This window comes from Pyrgilauda ruficollis, unplaced genomic scaffold, assembly GCF_017590135.1.
Source record: "Pyrgilauda ruficollis isolate IOZ18807 unplaced genomic scaffold, ASM1759013v1 scaffold4, whole genome shotgun sequence".
NCBI classification, from domain to species: domain Eukaryota; kingdom Metazoa; phylum Chordata; class Aves; order Passeriformes; family Passeridae; genus Pyrgilauda; species Pyrgilauda ruficollis.
Genome location: NW_024525489.1, coordinates 20,963,276 through 20,985,144, shown reverse-complemented (window position 1 = coordinate 20,985,144; position 21,869 = coordinate 20,963,276). Strand labels below are relative to the sequence as shown.

Here is a 21,869-nt window from a genome sequence, read left to right as displayed (position 1 = left end):
CATGGGGTCCTTTGCAGGTTTTTGATAGGAGGTAGTCGATTTGGTAGTGCCCTTCCCAGCTGTGTTTGGGAAATGGGAGGGAGGGATGAACTCCCGCCCCTACAAATTTTCCTGTTATAACCCTCCATACATATATGCTTATATATTTATTTCTAATCCTACTGTAATATGAAACCTGAAAGGAAGACTTCAATGGAAACAGGAGCAGGCAATAGGCTTTGAGATCTTTCAGGATGAAAGTCACTGTATAAACATTATACGTAAAAAGCACAAAAGACAGAGGAATTATATTCTTTAAAACATAAGTCCTTCTTGTCTTGGGAACTGCTCTGATAAACTCTGTACAGTATTGTAGGAGCTTGTTAAAGCTCCGAAATGCAGGATTAAGCAGTGCTGTAACAGTTAGCAGAGTCAGACGAGTAATCTTATTGCATTGTAATTTTTTTTAGGTAAGATTAAGCTGGCATTACATTATATGTTTGTGGGCGAGGGGCCATTCTTCAAGGGATTAATTAATAGGATCAGCACTGTAAGATGCTGACATAATTTTTTCTAGGCACATTGATGCACATGGGCTTTTATTATTACTATTCTTTTTTATTTTTTCTTTCAATTTTAAATTCATGAATGAGATGGGGACTTTCTCTGGGCAATCAGAGCAGCCACTGCAGCTTGCAGCAGTGGTGATGTCAGAGCCACCTGTCATCCTATAATTCATCAGGGACCACTTCTCACTGGCCTGGTGACCCCCTAGTTGGTGGCATGAGAAATACCAGAGGGAGATGCCTGATGTCCCTTCCACCCAAGCTGGGGTGGGATCATAGGGCTGTGACTAAGCAAATGCCCGACACTGCTCTGGCAGGTCTTTGAATGAGGGTGCTGTTGGGAAGGTCTTCCACCTTTCTGCTTTGGCTCTTTAGCCATGATACCTCCTCCATGTAGCATTTGGTTTGATGTGCTTGAACTTTTGCTGCTCAGGACTGAAGGCGGGAAAGGACATGGGAGAGCATGGCTGAGCCCGTGATGTGCAGTGGGAGCGGTGTGACATCAGGATAGGCACTGCCAGCCTGCCTCCTGCTGTAGCTTGGGAACTTCCTCATCATAAGACAGTGCCTCTGGCATATAATAGCCAATATATAAGTATTTCTATATTTATAGATATAAAACTTATTTATCTAGTATAAATATTATCAGTATTTGTTGGGGTTTTTTTCTCTCTTGAGTATTTAAAATCTCACACAGATTTTGCAGTCAGGTTTTTGCAGTTGTACTTTGCCAAAGTGTAATGTGAAAGTGTGGGAAAGAAGAAACGGCATATAAATAAATAAAAGTACAGTGGGGACAGCCTTTTCAACTACTTGTCCCTTAGTTTTTAGTTTTCCTGGGGCTGATTCTGTGCCGTGGGTGAGAGATGGCCCTTGCATCTCCAATACTGTCCATTGTCTCCAGGTTGTAAGTACATCTTTTGCAGAAGGACAGAAGATCTACTAGAAGACACCACTTATGCCTTTGGAAAAGACCTAATGGTGGCAGACATACCCTAACTTATGCTGAAATCTTCCCCAGTGCTCTGAATAGCAGTGTCACATGGATGCATGCTAAATATATTCTGGAGTCTGTAGTGTCCCGATAGACCTCGAAGAAGGCATATCTTAGCTTTCTCTGGTCAGCAAGTGAAGGTCATGGAAGCAAGGCTTGTTGGATGGAGAATCTTTTGTTGGTCTCATTGCTGTGCCAAGAGAATCTCCTCCCTTTCTCCCTCCCTGGCACAGCACTGATACTGAGGGAGAAACCTCACAGTAGAGTTCCTGCTTGGGGCCCTGGATTATAGCACATGCACCGCATCAAATGTCTTCCTAAAGCAGGGGAAAGAGGGAATGAGGTCAGCATTAACTGAACAGCTCAAAGTTAAGTGTCATTTAAAATGGGGTTAAAGTTTCAGGGCACTGTCACGTCAGAGTGTAGCAGCTTCTTGCTAAAGAGCAGGGGATAAATTGCAGGAAAATTACAGCAAGGGGGAAAAGAGACAACAAAGTGGAATTGAAATTTTGTGTTCGTTCTGTACTTCTCCTCCCTTCCACACTTAGCAAAGGATCTATTTATCTCTCCTGTCCCCTCATCCTGCCTGTGGCAATGAGAATGCCCCAGGAGAGGCTTTTGTGCAGGATCCTGCTTTTTTGTATCTGTCTGCACTTACCCTGTGCAAATTCTGCATGAGACCAGCTGTGTAAAAGCAAGAACAGTGGTGATGTTAATTCAGTACAACTACTGGACAGACTTTGTATGGTGTTGTATTGTAGTTCTGTAATGGGCTGTAGTAAAGCAGAGGGATGTTCTATTGATGAGCAGGCTGAGCCACAAAATGTTTGAATGTCAGACTATAACTATTTATTATTTGTGTGTGTGTTTGTTCATATTTGTGCTTGGACGTGACTACTTCCTACTACTACACTTTATTCGGTCAACCTGGCAAGAAAGGTGGTAAAACCACCCTTGTGAAGCACAGGGCATTTTTAGAACCTTTTAGAACCTTTCAAATTTCCTTTATGAGGAGTGTTGTGCTAAGTTCCTTGGTGTTACAGCTACAAGAAACAAATTAGGAAGCAGTGCTAACTTTAGTGTCTCACTACATATTTATCCAGCTAAAAAACCCCTGAGGTGGCCATAATTTACCAGACTGAAGAGCAGAGAGGGCTGGCATAGCCACCTTATCTAGAAATGTAAAGTGATGACTTGCTTTAATTTAATCCAAAGGATGCTGGTGACTTGTTTGAATTTAATCCCAATAAAGTAACCAGCTAACAGTCTGCAGGAGGAACATTTTAGTCATGACATGGGTGCATCAGCTCTTCACCACCATTAATTATATTGCATCACTGAAAAGCAGAATATGCATATTATGCAATTTTACAGCATGGCTTTCCATACATATTGTATTAATATAAATTAAAATTTCTTCGTACAGATGAATGTGTGAATTGAAATGCTATGTGTTACCAATATACAAATTTTATTTACAGTTGTGGTTGGTGTATGTGAAATGACAGTATTATACTTAAAAGTGCCTCTCAAGTTGATAAATGCCAACTTGATACTAAACACATTAATACTCAGTTAAAATTAGCAATCAATTTACTTGGATATTGGAGGTTAGCCAGGGATGGATCTGAAGTTGTATTAGGTATATCGTACTGGTCTGAATACATCATATGCTGTTGCAAAAGCATTGTGCTAATTTTAGCTTACAAAGAGGATGAAGATAAACTGCCTGCTGCTAGTTTGCCATATGCTATCCTGGTGATAATATTCAAGCCGAAAATATTCTGCAGAGAGTCTTATTGTTTCAGTAGAAGAAAAGTGGAACAGAGTTAAGCAAATTTCTGCTCTGTAAATGTATACAAAATAATGAAATAAAACAAATCTCAAAATGCTGGTAGATGAGATCTGTGAAATTTGTTTTGCGTTTATTGGCTTTCATGGGAGTCAACAATTTATTTTACTATATATTTGATCCAATTGTATCCATTTCTCACATGTAAATCTTAAAATCAATCTAAATAAAAATCGAACTTTGTTCTGGTAGGCAAAAATATAGTCTGAGTTGCTCCTAACTAGTTAAGCCTCCCATCCTTCAAGTTTGGTACAGGAATAAAGGCATTGCTGAGCTGATTTTTCATGAGCTTCTCCCTTTGCTCTGTTTATTTAAAAACACAAAACATATTCTGGTTTCCATATGGGGAGGATTTTGCTTCTGTATGTTCAGTGAGGAGCATTTGCCTTCTCCATCTGCACCCGTGGCCAGGAGAGGGGTGTGTGAGGAGGGGTGCCCGGACCCCTGGGGTTGCAAGGGCTGGGGGTAAGTTTTGCATTAGCAAGTGGTGAAAAGCTTGACCTTCGAGTGACCTGGGTCAAGCAAACCCCCTGCCGAAGTGTCCCATTTGGACATGGATACCTGTGGAGTGAGGGAAGAGATAAAGGAAGGGGGAGGAAGATAAAGTAATCCCATTGACCTGGGAACTTCTCAGATATTACAAGCGAGGGAACATTAGGAATAATAAAAGAGCGACAATATTTGCCTGCCCCCCGTATCTGTGTAATGTCATTTCCAAAGGGCTGGAGAAGATAATAGCAAATGTGCTTTCAAGTATCAGTTCAATCTCTTGAAGTGATGGGGAAGACTGGATGCTCTGATCTGGTGGGTGCTGGAGAGTGTAATACAATCCTCCTCACTGCAGAGAGAATTGTATAAATGGACAAAGATCTGCTGATTACATCTTTTGCTAAAGTGTTAAGTAAAAGATCTGGCTATAAGAGATGAAGAGTCTACTATTGTCTGGTCTTCTGACTTGTTTTTATAGGGGTTTTCACAGGAACAAATACCAATTACCAAAATAAAAGCAGGCAGTGTGGCCTGTCCATATCATGGTAGGACACATGCTCTTGAGTCAGCGTGGGCAGGAAGCTTGGCAGGCCTGTCCCCCACCATTGCCATTGCATCTTTATCTCTCTGCTTCATTGTTTGCCACTGAGTGCTTGAAATTCCAGTTTCCAAGTAAAAACTTCCTGTTTCTTGCATTTACATTCAGTTTGGTAAGACATAAATTTAGTTATCTATCAAGGAGGGATTTTTTTTTTCCTCTCTCAAGTCAGGCAAAATAGAAAGAAGAAATTAATTATGATTTGGTGATAAGAGGTAGAATTTTGCATTTTCCCAGATTCTCTGTGGCAGGAAGCATGAGGTTGTATTCTTGTGATAAGGGGATGGATGGGAGCTAAATTCAGCCTTTCCATCCTGAGTAATTTTAGAAAGAGCCCTGAAGTCCAGATCTTGCTTAGAAACAGAGATGGGCATATTCAGTCTTCATTAGCCACAGTTTCCTTGCTAGACCATTGCTGCTTGTAAGTTTTTACTGTTCTGTGCAGTATTTAAAGCTAATAGTGCACATATTCTTGTAGTCATCTCATTCCTGAATTTCCCTCCGGAGAGTTTATTTCTCTCCACTGACTGTGAAGGGACTCAGGGAGGACTAATCACCTCGTTCAGACACTTAGCTTGGCAGTCTGACTTAAATGCTTAGAGTGAGGAGGGATGAAACTGTGCTAAAACTTGGCATTCCTTTAGGAAGAAAATGTTTGCTCTTTATGGAGAATCAGAACAAAGTGTCTTGTACTGCTGAAGATTAGAGGAGTGGGCTCAGGTATTGAATGTGTAGGTGAGGCTGTCCTCTGCAGCTCCTGAGCACAGCGGTCTGAGCATCTCATGACATTTATTGTGTTTGCAGACCTGCATGGGTAACTGAAGTGCTCAAAAATCTTGGCGTTCATAGGAAAAAAAAATATATATATATACACTTAAAAAAATTATTTAGGGGGTGTTAGTGTCTGTATTCCCATGCCTAGCTGTCAAGAAGCCAGGATTCCAGCTTTCCTAACTTCAAGAAGTTGCTTTCTTTATTAGTGCATATGAAGTTTTGTTTGAAGGTTCCCATATGACTCTGGGAACTGCGGACTTAAATAAAGAACATGATGAATGGGCTTCTGAAACTGCATTTTGCTCAACCTCCAACTAAACATCATTGAGGTCTTGCATGAGATGAGAGGCTCCATGAGGGAAGCCTTGAAGCAAAATCTGTTGCTGAGTTGAGGTGGTAGGAATGGCCATATTTAGCTTTGTTGTGCTGTTTGGGTGCAGGGTCCTTTGGCAGTTGGCACTGCATTTGTCAGAACTTCTTGCTGTTTTTAAATATAAAATTAGAATTTAACCTAGTTCGACTCCAAACTAACAAGATGTCCATTTAAGTGCACGTATAATAATTCAAAATGGCTCATTTTTCCACTTCATTTTTGTGGCTGTATTTGTAGCAATCCTGACTAGCACATGAGGTAGAGAGGTAAGGGGTTAATAATTTTTATGCAGAATATTGAACTCTTATTTCCATTTTGAAGTCCACTTTGGATGCTGTCCTGAAAAATATCTCTGAACTGTACTATGTGTCCCCACTGTGCCCGAGAAACAAGAAATTTGGTGAAATTCAGGGCTTGCTTCCTTGGAGGCTGCGAGTACAAAGCCTAAGGGTAGTGCTGGAGGTTTGCAGGCGTGGAGGGGAGGGCGGGTTACTGACAGCAGCAGTGTGGGCTTTCATTCAGCACCTTGTCAGCCTGTCTTATCTGGGATCTTGGGGGATGGCTCTCCAGGGTAATCCCAGGGAAGGGAGCTGAGTGAGGTGTTTCCAGGATTGTCCTGGCAGAGGCTTTCTTGTGAGTAGTTCTGCTTGCTCTGCAGGAGTCATAACCAGCACAGATACTTGCAGTGCCTTGGGAAGTTGGGCTTTCCAGCATGTTTTTTGCCTGCTCTGAGACTTTGACCTCCTTCTTTACAACTCATGGAATCTTTGGATGTGCACCTGTCATCTTGAGCCTCTCCTTACACGCTTTTCGGTGAGGTTCATGTGCAGCTGTGAATATGCATGAAGTCTCCTAGGCTGGTAAGGGGTGAGCATAAAGGATAGCTTCCCCATGGTCTTACAGGCAATTGCCCTCTCCAGATGAATATTGCCTTGTTCAGGTCACTGCTGAGATCATATTCATTGCAAATATGGTGCTTATGTCAAAGTATCTTCCATAGAAACTGTTAAGTATAGGTAAGAATGCTTTTCAGCTGAACTTTCAGTTTCAACCCATGATTATAGATGAAAATCTGTCTCCTCATCTGCCTCAGCCACAAATCACAGGTGCAGCTGGTCAGGCATTTAAAATGACAAAATTCAGAGTTGCTTTGCATAGAAACCAGCATCATGATTAGCAATGGTTCAGAGGCTGGCATTGTTGGCGACTGCTCAGATGATTTGCAGGTATTTATGAAAGCCTTTTCCAGTCTCAAGAGAATCACCTGTTTTGGCATCAGTGAGCATTGTTCCAGAATTGCGATGGGAAAGAGTGCAGATCTGTGACTCTGATTGCTTTTCTGCCCGACAAGCCTTGGTGACCTAGTCTTCAGGCGGAGACACTTGCCTGCAGGTCCTAAGGCATCAGCCACACAGCAAAAGTTGTGTGTGGAAGGAGAAGGCAGCTAACACACTGCTAGAAAACTGTGTTTTCTCAACATGCAATGAGTTTATTAGAAGAGACTCATTGAGAGTGGAAGCAGGAAATAGTATTTACTAGGATTTATTTGACTGATCTGGGATAATTTGAATACAGGTTTTCAAGTCTTGTCTTTCTTTTTACAGACATCTAAGCACTTCTCTAATATCTGTATATATTACAAAGCTGTCCTGACCTTCATCAAAATAGTCTGCTAATGTTTTGCCTGCCTTTATCAAGTTGCACTGTGAAAGAACCACTCTGATTCATATTTTTAAGGGATGTTATTCTGACCTCAAAAACTGATACTTCCTTAGCCAGTGCCAGAAAGCTCTTTCTGTGGTTGTCGTCCCCATCTTTTCAGCAATTAAGGCTCAGGTGGCATCAGAATAACAACTGATTTTAATAGCCACTTCAGCCACCTCCGTTCTGGGGAGGAAGCATGCAGAGCTTCTGCAGAGCCTCAGAGCTCTGCGGTGTGACCTCAAGTGACCAGACACAAAAACCAGTGCAACTCTTGAACGGAAAGGTCTACATCATCCAAACTGTGCTGACTCTTGTCCAAGAACACACTGTTTACCTGTTCCTTCCAAACTGGTCAATTTTCTGCAAGGCTGAGATGTGGGTGTTGGGGGATTTTTTTGCTTATCTCCATGCAGCTTGGCTGGTTTTCCCAGAGCTGCTCTTCACTAGCTTGTATGTTGAGGATTGTGTTTTCTGTTTTGATTGAAGCTGAACATTCCCACTGTTGACCTAAATTTACCGCCTCTTTCATGTCTGAAAGTATTTTTATGTTCATTTGCAAATGTGCAGGCTGACCATTCCAATCACAAGCAACAAGACTTACCAGTTAACTCCAAAATGCATCTTGCTGAATGCAGTGCCTGAAAACACATTGCCATGAACATGAAGCAGCCAAGCTTCTGTCTGGCCCTTGAGATGTGTACCCAGACCTTAATGAAGGGCGGGGTTTTCCTTATTCCAATAAATAGATTTTGTTTGGAAAGGTAAGAGGCAGAAAGAGAGAATGTATTTTCACAGCCCTAAATAAAAGGCTATTTATGCCTAATACATTGGCAGAATTATTCCAGAGTAATTTGTCCATGAGAAAATATGATCCTTGTGTCACTGCCAAGGTCAGAGAGACCTATGGTGATCTGCAGAGTAAGTTCAGGTCACCCAAGTTAAATCTGCCCAGAGGCTGACTTAGCTCACGCACCACATTTTTTCCAAGATTAATAAAAGCAAATATCTTCTATAGATGAAGGCAGGGATAAAACTGTGGTCAGCTCTCTCCCTGGAGCCAAGGTCTCCTGCTTTTCCGTTCTCCTTTCCAGGTTGTTCCTTTCATTTCCTTTCCATTCTTCTCTTTTCCTGGCATTTACAGGATGCTTAGAAAAATCTGTCTTTTCCTTTATGAGGCAACCAATGCCTATAAAACCTTCCTTGATATCTGCATGGACAGGAAGGACACAGGGATGTTGCTGGTGTTTGACCCGGTGCAGCATTGGCTTCTGTGTGTGTGTGTGTGTGTGGTGTGTCCTTGCACATCAGCTGAGAAGCACATCCTGAAAGCTGAGGTGAAAAAGATGGGGTGCTCAGCAGAAATACATTCTTTGTTGGCCTCAGCTGGAAGGGTACCATCTGAACAGGATGTTTGGCAGTCAGGAGGGTGAAGCTGGTGATTTTGTAGGCACTGCAAGGCTGCCTTAGGAGGAGACAGATGGAGTGGTGAACTGGGCAGGTGAGAGTCCTCTTCCACCTCTGAGGGGTGGAAGGGGTGGGACAATGTCCTCAGCCCTTTCAACAAGGATGTGGTTGTTTCATCAGAAAAGCGAGATTCTTCTTCCTTGTAGTCTGTACCTGCCATGGGGAAGCTGATGCCTGTGGTTTCAGCCTGCTAGAACCTGATGTTTTCTTTAGCTTCCTTGGTTACTCCTTCATGTCTTTTAAAGTACATCAAATTACTGAAAGCTTTTACAGTTTTTGCTTTCTACACATTTTTACTGCTCTTAGAGATAATGACAAATGCTGTGAGTTGAAAAAGAAACCAGAAATAATTTTGGCTTACTTTTTGAAGGATGTAAACATTTAATTTATTTTTTCTTAAGGTATGGATGGCTTTTTGCTATGACCCAGCTTTACTTTGAGATTTCTGTCAGATTTTGGTTAAACACTCTTGTGGAGTCAAAGAGGTGAGCTGGATGTGACTGAGTTACCTCCTTCCTATCATCCATCTCTCTCACAGCTGGAACTGATGCCATGAGATGTAGTGACATAAATAATAATCAAATTCTGGGGTGCACCAGAAGCTTGTCCCTTTCCTCCTATCAGTTTGCCTATTCAAGGTAATTCTAGGCAGGAAATATCTAGAAATATGTAGTGATGGAAGATGAAAGGAAAAATTAGAGTGAGCATGCATGTGTAGGTGATATTCAGGAAAAGTTTTTAAGTGTCCAGCATTCATGTGACTTTTCTTTCACCTTCATTGTGTGTTTTGGACTCTAACATCTGTTTGTTCCTGAATGATTTGCATTTGGATTTGTTGGTTGTTTGTTTTAATTTGGAAAAATCCACACCTTAAACTGTAACTGCACTGTAAATCAAACATCAAAACACCAGAAGCTGTGATAGAAAGTCGTAGGAAGCCAAAGACATAGCAGTGTCATGAATACATTAAATTGGAGCCTAAGGGGATGTGCTAGCTTAGTAGGACTGAAGTTCCTGAAAGGACTGTCACTGCCTGTGTGCCCCTAGGTAGGGACCATCAGGAGAACTCAGGACCTGAGCCCGGTGGCCAGTGGCCAACCACAAGGAGCAGGGTGAAGACCACCTCCCCATCACTGTTATTTCTCTGAAGGGCTCTCTGAGCCCAGAATTTTCAGGCTCTGCCATGGGGGCTGGGTTCACACCAACCACCTGGATGCACCCTGACCTGCCCCTCAGTGCCACCCCACCTCCCCAAACCCAAGGAATATTTATGGGAAAAGTGTATGCAGCAGAAGAAGAGTTAGTGGCCTGATCACCACAGTAGTCATTGCTTGATCCCTGTCATCCCGTAGAGGCACGGAATCTGGGCAGAGCAGAGGGCAGCAGGAGCTGTGTGAGTGGCAGCAGTGTGCCTGTTTGCTCGCCATCAGACCCAGTGCCACCATGCCTTCACATTAAAGCCTGGCTTCAGGATTGATTTTTCCTACTGTGCCTTTCTTAGGTGCTGCCTCATCACAGCAGATTTGCTGTTTGAGCTGGGAGAGGAGCAGTAGTGGAAGAAAATTTTATGTGAGCTTGGCTCTGCCAAATTTACTCCTTTTCGCTTCTCAACCCCTTCCTGAGGAGCAGCCTCCCACTGTTGTCACAGATACTCCAGAGGAGCCACCTTTTGCTGGAGAAACAAAAGCAGTGGAGTTAGGATTCTGGATAGCAAGAAGCAGTGGGGAAAAACATTAGTTCTGTGTATAACCTTCCCTTGAAAGGTCTGGCAGAGGGATGCATGTTTTATAATTCCGGTGTTTTTCCTGAGTTCATGACGTGCATGGTAACATAAGGCTTTGTCTTTGGGTGGCAAAGCAGGCTGCTTCTGAGCATCCCAGACAGAGCTAGGACAGGATGAGGGGAGGAAATTCATAGTGCAGTCCAAATGCCATCCATTCAGTCCATGATTGCAAATGTTTCTTATAGTTCCTTAGAGAACAGGAGTAAAATTTTTTTGGATCTGACTCTTGCCTTGTTCATATAAAGCCCAGGCACTGACGATTCACAAATCTCTGATGTTCTGACCCTCTCTGCCCCGTAGTTTAGGCCAGCAGGCACGTGGACCTCAAAGACAGCTTGTGGAAGTTGAGGTTCTTCTGAGTGGACATGGCCAATGCTCTTCCCTACCCTCTTCTCCATAGCTGTGAGATCCAGGGTCATGCAGTGGGAATTACCAGTTTGCCTCATGAAGGTTTTTGGAGTAATACTCCATAACAAATCTAAATTATCTTCCTCTTGCTTTAAGTACGAGGAAATAATTAATTTGTGTCATGGGTTTAAAGCCAGATGTTTTTTCACTAGCTGCCCAATTGGGAGGGTTCAGTGGCTGGGATTTGCTGGAGCAAGTGGATCTGTATAAGGCCGTATGGCGTGATGGTTGGTTTTTAGCAATGGCAGTGAAGATGTTCTTACTGTCAAAAGAGGAGAGGTAGATGAGATGGGGGCATTTTATTCTCATCACTTTTAGAGCTGCCTTTTGCAATGGCAAAGTGACAATATATGTCACTGTATGTGGGGAAATAGACTATGTGATGCAGCCATGGCATGCAAAGTGAAGTTCAATGTTCGTTTTCTTTCATTTGTATCTTGGTTTTTATTGTGAGATGATGTAACTGATGGACTAGGGACAGGGAAAATTTTTTGACTTTGGCAGCTTCCAATGGGAAATATCTCAAGTGGGTTTGGTAGGTCATGAATCCTGACTTGCCTGAGCTGCAGTTAGACTAACCCTCTCCTGTTCATCATGGATGGATGACTCTGGTGGCTTAGGGGATCCAGCTCTGCAAAAGAGGATTTGGGACAAACAGTCCCAAATCAAATCTGAACTATAGTTCCTGCTGTGCAAACTGCAGCTTGGGCCAGCACTGATTGGTCTTGAATTGGCCCAAAGTAAAATGCTTTTGTTTGGTTCAACAATCCCAAGTATTTTGGTTTGTCTTGCCCCACATTTTTTAAAAGTATTTTCAATAGAACAACCTCATTTTGAATTATTTACACAGTGTCAAGGTTCTGGCACATATTTTCTGTTGTAAAACTGGGAATCTACAATGTCTTCTCCTCTGGAGCAGGCATGTAGGCAGGGCCCAAGGCAATTTAGCTATGTTTAGGGAAGGAAGCCTACTTAAATGCTCCACATAATAAACTGTTTCTGCAGATAATGCGTCCCTTAGTTTATACGCAATATGCTTCTGATCTTTGCTTTGAGCCTCTTATAGCTGCCTGTGCTCAGTCCAAGAGTCAAGTGTCTTAGGAGCTGGATAAACACAAAGATAGAGCCAGTTGTTAAGGAGCTATAGAGATTTACAGAGGTTGACCTCATGGCCGTTTGGGGCATTAGTTGGGCATGTTTCCCCCATGGTGGAGCTGTCCTGTGCTCCTGCTGCTTCTTGTGCTCCTGCTGTAGAAGGAAGTCAGTCGGATGGAATCCAGTGGTGGATTTACCCGTGTCTCAGTTGTGTGTAGTTGAACTTTTCATGGAGAATGCAACTGATGGGACTAGTTCTCGTGATGAAGTTGGAGAGGATAGGTTTCAGAAAAAAGACTGAAAAACAGATTTTCCCAAGAATTTGTAGAGTCATCATGGTGGCTTTTAGGTTAGGGGAAAAAAACTCCCTGACTTTTTAAGCTTTTTACCATGCTTGGTTAAAGCAGGATGTTTTTCTGTTTAACCAGATACTTTTCTGTAGGGTATTTGCTTCCAATTGCTCAAAGTAAACTTCTGTTGTTGGCAGCAGAAAGTTGTTTGCTTCCCATACAATGAATTGCTTTCTTTTTAGTATTTCATTTGGTGATGCACAGCTCCAGAAATATGGCACAACTTACCCATAATATCGTAGTTTTCTAAGCCTCATTGAGAAGTGACACCTGGTGCAAGAGAAGAGGTTTCCTTCACTTCAGCTATAAAAAGCTGCCAAAGAAATGAAGATGAGTAAAATCTGTGGGTTTTTCCCCATTATTTGTCAGTGCTGTTTTTACTCTTTGCATAGACAACTGATTTGCTCATTGCTTGCATGAAGGGTATTCAAGTCAGAAAAAGATGGTTGAGTTCCTAGAAAAAGATGCTCTTGTCTCTGAAGAACAAGGTACAATGATTCAAGAAAAAACTTAGAAAGTTTGTGAAATGCCACAGTGGAATTTATACTTTTCCAGGTTTTGCTATCTGTGAATATTTGAGTAGCATATTTTTGCAACTATGTCCTTTAGTATCTTGTAAATGTGGATACTATATGTGACTGACAACTTCCCACTGTTTATGTCATGATCTGAAGCCTTGCATGAATCATGCACTGTATCTCCTTAAGAGATGTGTGCACACCCAGACACGTGGTATTTGTTCCTTGCTAATGCTCATTTTCAACCTTGTTGTTCCTCATTAACTTTTTATTAAGTATATTTGAGGAGGCTTTCTCCTAAAGGAATATGAAAAAAAAAAGTTCCCTCATCAACACCACTTTTCAAATTCACAAGCAGAGCAACATCATCATAGTAAATTATTTTTCGGGCATTCTATAGGCCACTCAGTGTGCTGAGGTGATTGCCATTGACCTCAGGAGCTCCAGGAGTGGGTGCTTCCTCATATCTAACAAATCGTGGACCCAAAATAATAGAAAATCCTTTTCCCAATAAAGAAATTCCATAGTTATCTTATGTTTCCTGAAGTACCATTTTTTGTTAGTCCCATTCTCAGCTCATTTTTTTTGCTTGGGCATTGGCAGATTGAGAGCCATCAGTGAATTAATGTTACATAGGCAATATATGCATGTGTTTTTAAATTTTAAAATAATGTGTTTTGGGGAAATATTCTAAACTTAATGGCCTTTTAATGTTAAAACTTATGTTTCTCCTCAATGGATAGGTACAGCTTGGTTTAGCAGCTGGGTACATACCCACAGACTGTGTCAGTGCCTTCCAGCTCTCTCCTGGCATACCCGAGCACTCAGCCCCTGTGCTGCTCAGTTTGCCTCTTTAGCCACCTTGCTCTAAGGAGGAGTGATACTTCCTGAGTGTTGAACTGGTCCTTTGGTACTTGTGGACATCAATAATTGCTGCACTGACTCACGTCAGAGAGACTTGGGTGCGACTTCTGCTCACTGCATTCCTGTGCCAAGTTGGAGCTAGTTGTATCTGAAACAAATTGAAAATTATATACATATAAAGGAATTTCCACGTTCTATGATTGCCCAAGACCATTCAAAGCTGGTGGTCTGAAATGGTGATCTTTGTTCTATTTCCTGTGAACAGTATTCCCTCTCTTGCTTCACAGAAAAGCTTGTTCCATCTGTGGACCTGCCTTTTTTGAGAATTCATAATTTTGTACCTTATAGGAAAATGTCACACATAAACCTGGTTTGCTCCACAAAAAGTTGTCATGGTGGATGTGTGAGTATACAGAAAACTGGAATTTTATTTCTGTAAGGGATAACATAGGTAAAGCTGTGGAAATCACAGTAGTTACTCTAAATTGGTACATGACACAGAAGAAAGGTTAAGGAAAGCAATTTTGCCACTTACAATCTCTCTAGTACATTATGTTGCTTGAAGCTAATGAATTTTCCTTTCCACTTACTGGGAAAGGTTACTGAAGAGTTTTTGGTTCTTGGAATATTTAAAAGAGAAAGGAACCAACAGAGCTGTGGATGGACACTGAACAGTTAAATATTTGGCTTTGGCAATTTAGGATTTCTCATGCTGCCAGAAGCAGGAATTTGAGGAACTTGTATCTAAATTCTTGCAAAAAATTATGATAGAATTAGGAAAGAAAAAGACACTATTGAAAAGACCATGAATTTTGGGCCATCATGTTAGATGTTTCAGTTCATAGCACTGAATACATTATAAATCTAGTACAGAAGTCAACAGGTTTTGTCCAAACACAGTGTATATTTAATTTATATTAGCTCATGAAATACAAAAGTTCCATGCAAACTGTGAAGTTCTTCTAGGAAACAGAAACTCTTTTTTACGGAAGACATTTGGACACATACAAATAAGTTGAATATAAGGAGCTTTTAGTCAGTCCACTTAAAAGTTGCTCCAGGCCTTTCCTAGGGCTTCTGGGTGCACATCTTTCACATTTTCTCCTGTGAACTCCTTAAAGCAGTGTATTTAGATTCCTATGTAGAACTGGACTGTATAAGCTGGAAGTGTTCATCATATTGTTTGGTATACCTCAGCAAAGCTGGTGCCCTGCTCTTACCCCCTCCCAGAAAATTGAACACTAGACCCCAAAAGCTCTCTCATATGTCCTGTCAGAGGAATGGGAAGCAGACTTGATAGTAGGACATGGCTATGTGGAGTGAGAAATAACCTGTTACATCTGGAAGGTACTTTCAGTAAAGCTGTATTTGGAACTTCGATACTGAGGTTTCTGGTCAGTTAAAATCATTTGAGGACCTTCATCTAAAGAGCTCCATGCAGAGGCATGGATTTTGTAGTCAAGCAAAAGGCTGGAGTTTTTAGGACATCTGAATTTCCCATCCTTTCAGAAACCTCCATGACTTGGGATTGGGAATATTTATGTCCTATCTGGGCAGCCTCGATGGTTGAGGTTTGAGAGTAAATTTGGGCGCTGGAGTGGCTGAAAGTCGCCCAGCTGTGCCACACTGCCAGACTTTCCAGCGTTGCGGGGTGATGACATTTAACTGGAGTTTGGTGTGGGAGTGAGGGAGACTTGGAATCACCAGTAAACTCCTGCCACAACCATGGCTGCTGAAGGCAAGTGCCTGTGCCAAGTTGCTCTCCAGAAGCACCTATTTTGTCAACAGAGGTTTATAACATTATCACCCGGGACAAAGAGAGCATTACCCACTTGAGGGGCTGCTGTAAAGTCGCTTGCCCTTTGCTGCTTCTACCTCTGATTTTTGGGGGAGTGGGAGGGGAAGGGAAGTTGTAAGGCGCAGTGGCAGTGGAGAGGGGAACGCAGTGAGAGGAGCCCCTGCTGGCATGGCCAGTCTGAGCCATTCAGCAAGGCTGAATACGATAAATGCTGCTTTATCCTTTCTTGAATGGAACAAGATAGCACAGCCTAAATGCCTGGGTGTGCTTAAATAGGCAACTCGGGGATGCTGGAGTTGAGGGCGTTTGAAATCGGAGCTCCCCAACAGCCAGGGAGCTGCCACAGGTCACCTGCCTCGCTCCGTGGGGACTGGCCTGGGTCTGGCAAGAAATCGTCCACGGACGAATTGTAGTACAAATTCCTTTCTCTGTTGGTTGGCCTCTTTCACTAGACCATGGCCTATAAAAAATTGTGTAAAAACAATTCTTAAATATTATTTGAAAGGGCAAACGGCCACGCTGAAAGGTTTGACAGTTTGACATATAGCGCCTGGTTCTGCTCGCCAGGGAACGGGCGTGCGGAGTCTGGGCTCTCCTTCTGCTCCTTACAGGCTCTGCATTTGCTTTTTTTTTTTAAATAGCATCTAGTTGCTGTGCAGAGTTGCTGTGCTCCCAGCAATTTGACAGGCAACGAGTCTGCTTCAGTGATCTTAAATCCTTTTAGACTAATTTGCGAGCGAGCAGAAAAACAGCTAGCACCTTCAGATCCAGCACTCAAAACCAGGGAATCAGGTATTGCCAATTAAAGTGCCATTTCCAACCATCATATCAAGACAGATTACTTGCAGTCCCTCTGATAATGTCATGCCATGCCTAAAGAGAAAGTGAGATGGAGTTTCTCCATGGACAAAAGATCTGCATGGACCAAACTGATCGGGGAGTGGGGCAGAGGGAGCACGATGGGGATCATGCACACACCCATGCATATGTGCAGCATAAAGGCGAACGCTGCGCCCGCTTTGACCCCAAATAGCCATGGGCCATTCTGAAGAGCCTGTGGCCCCTCAGTCACTGGCCTACTAGTTAATTGCCACACGGACTTCGTGACACATGGGCAGATAATATGACATTTTCGGTTTCTGTCACTAGCAAACGCCACGGCGTTGCTTGCACTAGTTGCTAAGAAGCTGTCAGAAACCATTAGCAGCTGGCTAAAGTTGCCCTATGGCATTTCCTCATGGCATCAGCAAAACAAGCATAAATCACCCAGCGGAGCCTCCCGCTATACTAATGAGGCTGTAAGCTTGTTTATGGACTAGCATCATTTCTATGATTATTTCCACCTTTTCAGTTCGCCTTCATTTGGCGGCAGGAGAAGTCAACTCCAGGAACAGAGTTGCCACCGACATTTTACAAATGCAGTTCGTAGCTGCTACCGTGTGGCTGGTCAGTGGTGCTTCAAGTTTGTTTAGTGATCTTTAAAAGGAGGAAAAGAGGGGGGGAAAAAGAAAAGGAGGGGGAAATCTCTGGAGACCTCACAGAGGTGAGTGTATCGAGTTGCAAAGTAGATGGAAATACTAAAATCCACAATTGACCATTTAGACTTCTCTCTGTGGTTTCAGTCTTTACGGGATCAATTTTCCATTTAAAAAAAGTGGAAGAGGTTAAACAATTTACAGAAGTCGACTGAAGCATTTGCTCCGAGGATAGCCGGCCGCTTTCTTATCCTCTCCCCGCTTTTCACTTTCTCTAACTTGTGTTGGTCGAGGCCAGGGTTTATTGTTTTAGGCTTTTCTGAACATACACCAGTATTTACACTGGATTGAAAGCATTTGCTTCCAATGAAAATCTTGTCTTAGATTACAGCCCAGCAGTGTAATTTCCCTCCCAGACGGGAGTAAAGTAGCAGTATTTGCCTAAAAACAGTAGGAAGAACAAACTATGCATTAAGCCAAGGCTGTTTTTGGCTTGAGCTAATGATGTAACAGAAACCTTTTATTTGGGATAGGTCACTGCCCGGGATTGAAGGAGGTGATCTGGCTCGCGCTTGAAAGGTTTCTCCATTGTATCTACATAAGTCTTCACTTAAAAAATCCTGTTCCTAATGCTTCTGCTTTCATACAGCAGAAATAAACAGGAAAGGTTCTGGGGAGTGTTATAGGTGGAATGCAGAAAGCTTTTCCTCCCCTAATGGAGGATATAATTCAGGTGCCCTGGAGGCATGCTTTCAGGAATTCTTTTGCCCGAGGTAATGGGAAGCTAAGGCTGCTTGAAGGCCTTGATTATCTATTGATGCACAAAGCTGGAAAAAAAGTCATCTCCCTTGGATTATAGTAGATATTTCCATAAATTATCAATGAGTCCTCCTCCCGTCAGGCATGAGGCAATGCCTGCTAAATTAATCTGAAGGGGGTTTGAAATGAGTATATTTTTTTTAAAAATGGGGTGGGGGGAGAGGGTGGGTGGACGATGGCAGGGAGGTGGTGAAAGGCAGTGTCATTAGGTTAGAAGCTTTTCATTTTTAATCAATGAATGCGTAATACTTTTCTTTTCCTTGTTTGCCTCTTGCAGACAGAAAGTAGATTAGCCCGTGGAATTTTAAATGCTGTTGAGTTGTTTCCTTTGCTCATGTTTCTTTTATGAATTATTATTTTATATGGTGAATTGCTTCTCTGTATAAAAGCCCTTTTTTACGTACTGGGCTTTCAAAGAATTTGTTGGATATCTAATTTCTTCATAAAAATCTCGTGTTTGTCTGTAACTATCCAAGGTTACAGTTTCATTAAAGACACAGACCAAGTCATAAGGACAATTATAAATTTGCCACGGTCAGTAACATGCTAAGAATACAACACTAATAATAGCCTTTTTTTTTTTTTTTTTTTTTTTTTGGTGCTGAAAGCTGTTTAACAAATCATGACAGTCTGCATCCCTTTTTTAAAACATATTTTATTTTTGTCCCTAACAGAGATAGTTTGTATTCAGCCAAACTGAGATTACTTTCTTCATCATCTTGCCTGGGGGTGCAAAAAACACTTCCCTAATAACATCACAACTCCATGTTGCTACAAATACAGGGTCTTTGTAAGCCAGGATATGTTGTTCAGTCCACATGCATTCAACGCAAAGACTTACTTGCTCTGTGGGCTTGTTTATAAACTGCTTTCAGTGTTTGCAACAAAAATTGCATGCAAACTGCTAGGCACTGCAACTTTTGTTTTCCCTTGGCCGCTAAGCCATCAGCCCAGACCCAAGCGGGCTGTTACACAGTGGCATCCTCCCACAGACATGTTGCTGATGTGATGAGAACTGTCTGAGACCTTCTCTGCATTAAGGAAATTCATTCTGGATCAGCGGTTGTTTCACAGAAGCAGACACCTATTACAAATACAGCACACTGGCACAAAGCAGGGTGTTAATTCCTAATGGTGTATGTCAAATTGGTGCCTGCTTATCCCCCTCTGAATTTCTTTTGGCTGGGGCTGGGAAGAGGGGACCCAGTTAGCTACCCACCTCCCATCGAAGAATTAGGGGAAGTCCAACATCTGTAAAAGACTTAACATATGCAATGCCTCAATCATCTGTTTTTGTCTGAATTTGCTGAGAGAATATGATGTTGCAAGGGAGCTGCATTCACCCCACTTTTCACACCCCAGGGCGGGATGAGGCACCCAGCTTCACACATGTCATGATCCCCATCCCAGAACACCACTGATACTTTCCTAATTGTCAGCTCAGCCAAAGTAGCTGATTGGGATGAATCTTTGGGAAGTGACCTAGTGTGAAGAAGAGACAGCATTTCCACCTTTGCAAGTCGGATGCTTGTAAATATTTTTTTGTAATTTGTAAGCACTTTTTGTTCTGGGTTACAATGGCGGAGATGGCCACACTGTCCTTCAAGATAAACCGGCGTGGGGCTAACACATTTCTGAGCTCCTCCCTCTCCCCGTGTCTTTCCCCCCCCCCCACTTCCCCCATCCCCTCAACCCCTGGTGAATTACGGTGTTAAAGAATTTATACCTCATTTAAATATTCATGCAGTTTATACCCAAAGCCAGGCTTCGGCTGAAGTATATAAAGGTAGCATAAGTCAAAATTTGATTCACTATATTTACAGGTGACGGCTTGGACAACAGTGTAGCTTCCCCCAGCACAGGTGATGATGATGATCCAGATAAGGACAAAAAGCGACATAAAAAGCGTGGCATCTTTCCCAAAGTAGCCACAAATATCATGAGGGCATGGCTGTTCCAGCATCTAACAGTAAGTGAATTCTAGATCACATATGCAAAATAAAACATGGATAATGTCATAGTTGTAGTAGTCTTAGAAAGCAAAAAATACGTATGATGTTGCTGCCAGGCAGTAGAGGGACTTTTCCGAGCAGAGTTGTTGTTGTTGCCTCATTTGCTAGATGCCAGGGGAAGAGCATAGAGCATATGTTTTTATGGTATGGGGTTTTTTCTGTGTGTGTGTGTTGTTTTTAGATTTGTTTGTTTGTTTGTTTGTTTGAGACACAGTTGTTAAGAGGACATCACTGCCAAATGTAATTTTTACTTAAAGCTTATATGAATACAACCTTGCAGACCTGTCCTGCTTTGCAGTGGGAATCACTGCTTTGGAGCACAGAACAGCATTTGGCCCCTGGTTCTGTGCTCCAGAGAATTGCAGAAAACAATTGGGGAGATTAAAAAACAAAGCCAAAGCAAACAAAGACCTTATTCAGATGTTTGTCAGAGATCATCAGAAGCTTCATGATGAAAGGTCTGAATGTATCTGGTTTAATAGCAAAGTATAATTTTTTTCTTTGAGACGTTCTCATTCCCAGAGTGTAAGTTACCCCTGTATTTAATGTTAGGGAGTGGTGGGGGTATGCACAGTTATTTCTGTTACCACAGCTACCTCTATGGGGTTTTTTATTCCTAGGATTAGAAATCAAAGCTCTGTACAGGTGTGTGGGGTTAAGCTGGATGCTGCTTTCAAGGCTTTATAAGATGCACCACACCTTCTAACATTAGCCTTTAGAAAAGTGTTTCTCCTTCTTCATCAAATTGTGGTGATCTGTCACTGTGTTTTTATCCACAGTGGGGATCTGGGCTTTGAGCCCTAGGGTTTTGCCTCAGCCTTTCTCTGCTAAGAGGATAAGGGTCAGGCAGGGGCTGCTGGAGTGTCTGCAGGTGGTGGTGAAGAAGGGCTCCTGCCTCTAACCCCAGTAGCTGACTCTTTCCACTGCCTGTAGCTAGGGTCAGGATGAAACTAGAAGCTGGCCAGCTTGCCCAGCCCTGGTGGGAGCTGTGCCAAGGGTGTACTCGTAAAGCAGAGGAAGTGCTCATGCACATCACCCCTCCATCCCCTGCTGAGCCAAGAAACCAGATATCTGCCATGACTCTTGTCAGCACGGGGATCAGGCAGGGAATCCTGTCCTGTGCGCTCCTGGGTTGCTATGAATGAACCTTCATGTTGGAGCCCTGCTCCTCAGAGGCCAGAGAGGGCCTCAGATATCTCCAGGTTAATCTGTCTCTCTGGCAGACTCCATGTCAGCCATGTCCCAGCTTTGCCAGGTCCTCAGCCCTGTCTGGTGTGTTCGGTGCCATCGCTTCCCAAAGGCTGAGGTGCCTTTGGTGTTGATGGCTCTGCCTTTGCAAGTCCTCACCCAAGATGAGTTGACACCTGGTGTCTCTCTGCAGGTAGATGTGAGGTTAAGGACATCCACCCCCCGAGCAGTCCATGGGTGCTGTGCCAGCAGCAGTGCTCACACCAGGCTGATGCACCTGGTGTAGGTTCAGGAATCGGGAGGCCCTGGAAGCTCTGCAGTCAGGACAAGGCACACTAGGAAATGCTGAACTGCTTGTCAGTTCCTGTAGTTCCCAGTGAGGAATTGCAAGTTAAGCAGTATAAATATTTTTTTCCTGAAAGTGGCCTGTTGCTGTGTTTGTGCCAGTAAATAAAGCATCACCCAAATCTAAGCACAGAAACACAAAGGTCAATCCTGGCAAACTGTTTGAGCAGTCTTCAGCACACTCTTAGCCTGGACTGGGTATGCCCCCTCCAAATGCCTTCCTGGGAATATGGCAGAAAGCTGCAGGGTGTCTCTAAAAAGCCTTTGTGATAGGAGCCACCCTGTGTAGAGCATTTAACTACATGAGCTTGACCTGACCCTGTAGCTAATTCTGTGCTTAGTCTCAGGACCAGAGAACAGACTGAACAGACCCCCTCGCTGTTTCACCTGTGTTAGGTACAGGGTTTTAGTGGCTTTTCAC

At 42.9% G+C, this 21,869-nt stretch overlaps 1 protein-coding gene across 4 annotated transcripts in view; it reads left to right on the top strand.

Moving 5' to 3' along the window:
* The window catches only part of MEIS1 (Meis homeobox 1), a 107,301-nt gene that overhangs the window by 36,321 nt on the left and 49,111 nt on the right, over nt 1-21,869 (top strand). For all 4 annotated transcript variants that reach the window (XM_041477000.1, XM_041476999.1, XM_041476998.1 and 1 more), the window contains one exon: nt 19,727-19,872. In XM_041477000.1, coding sequence (XP_041332934.1) covers nt 19,727-19,872 — 146 coding nt within the window. The remainder of the gene's footprint in view (nt 1-19,726; nt 19,873-21,869) is intronic.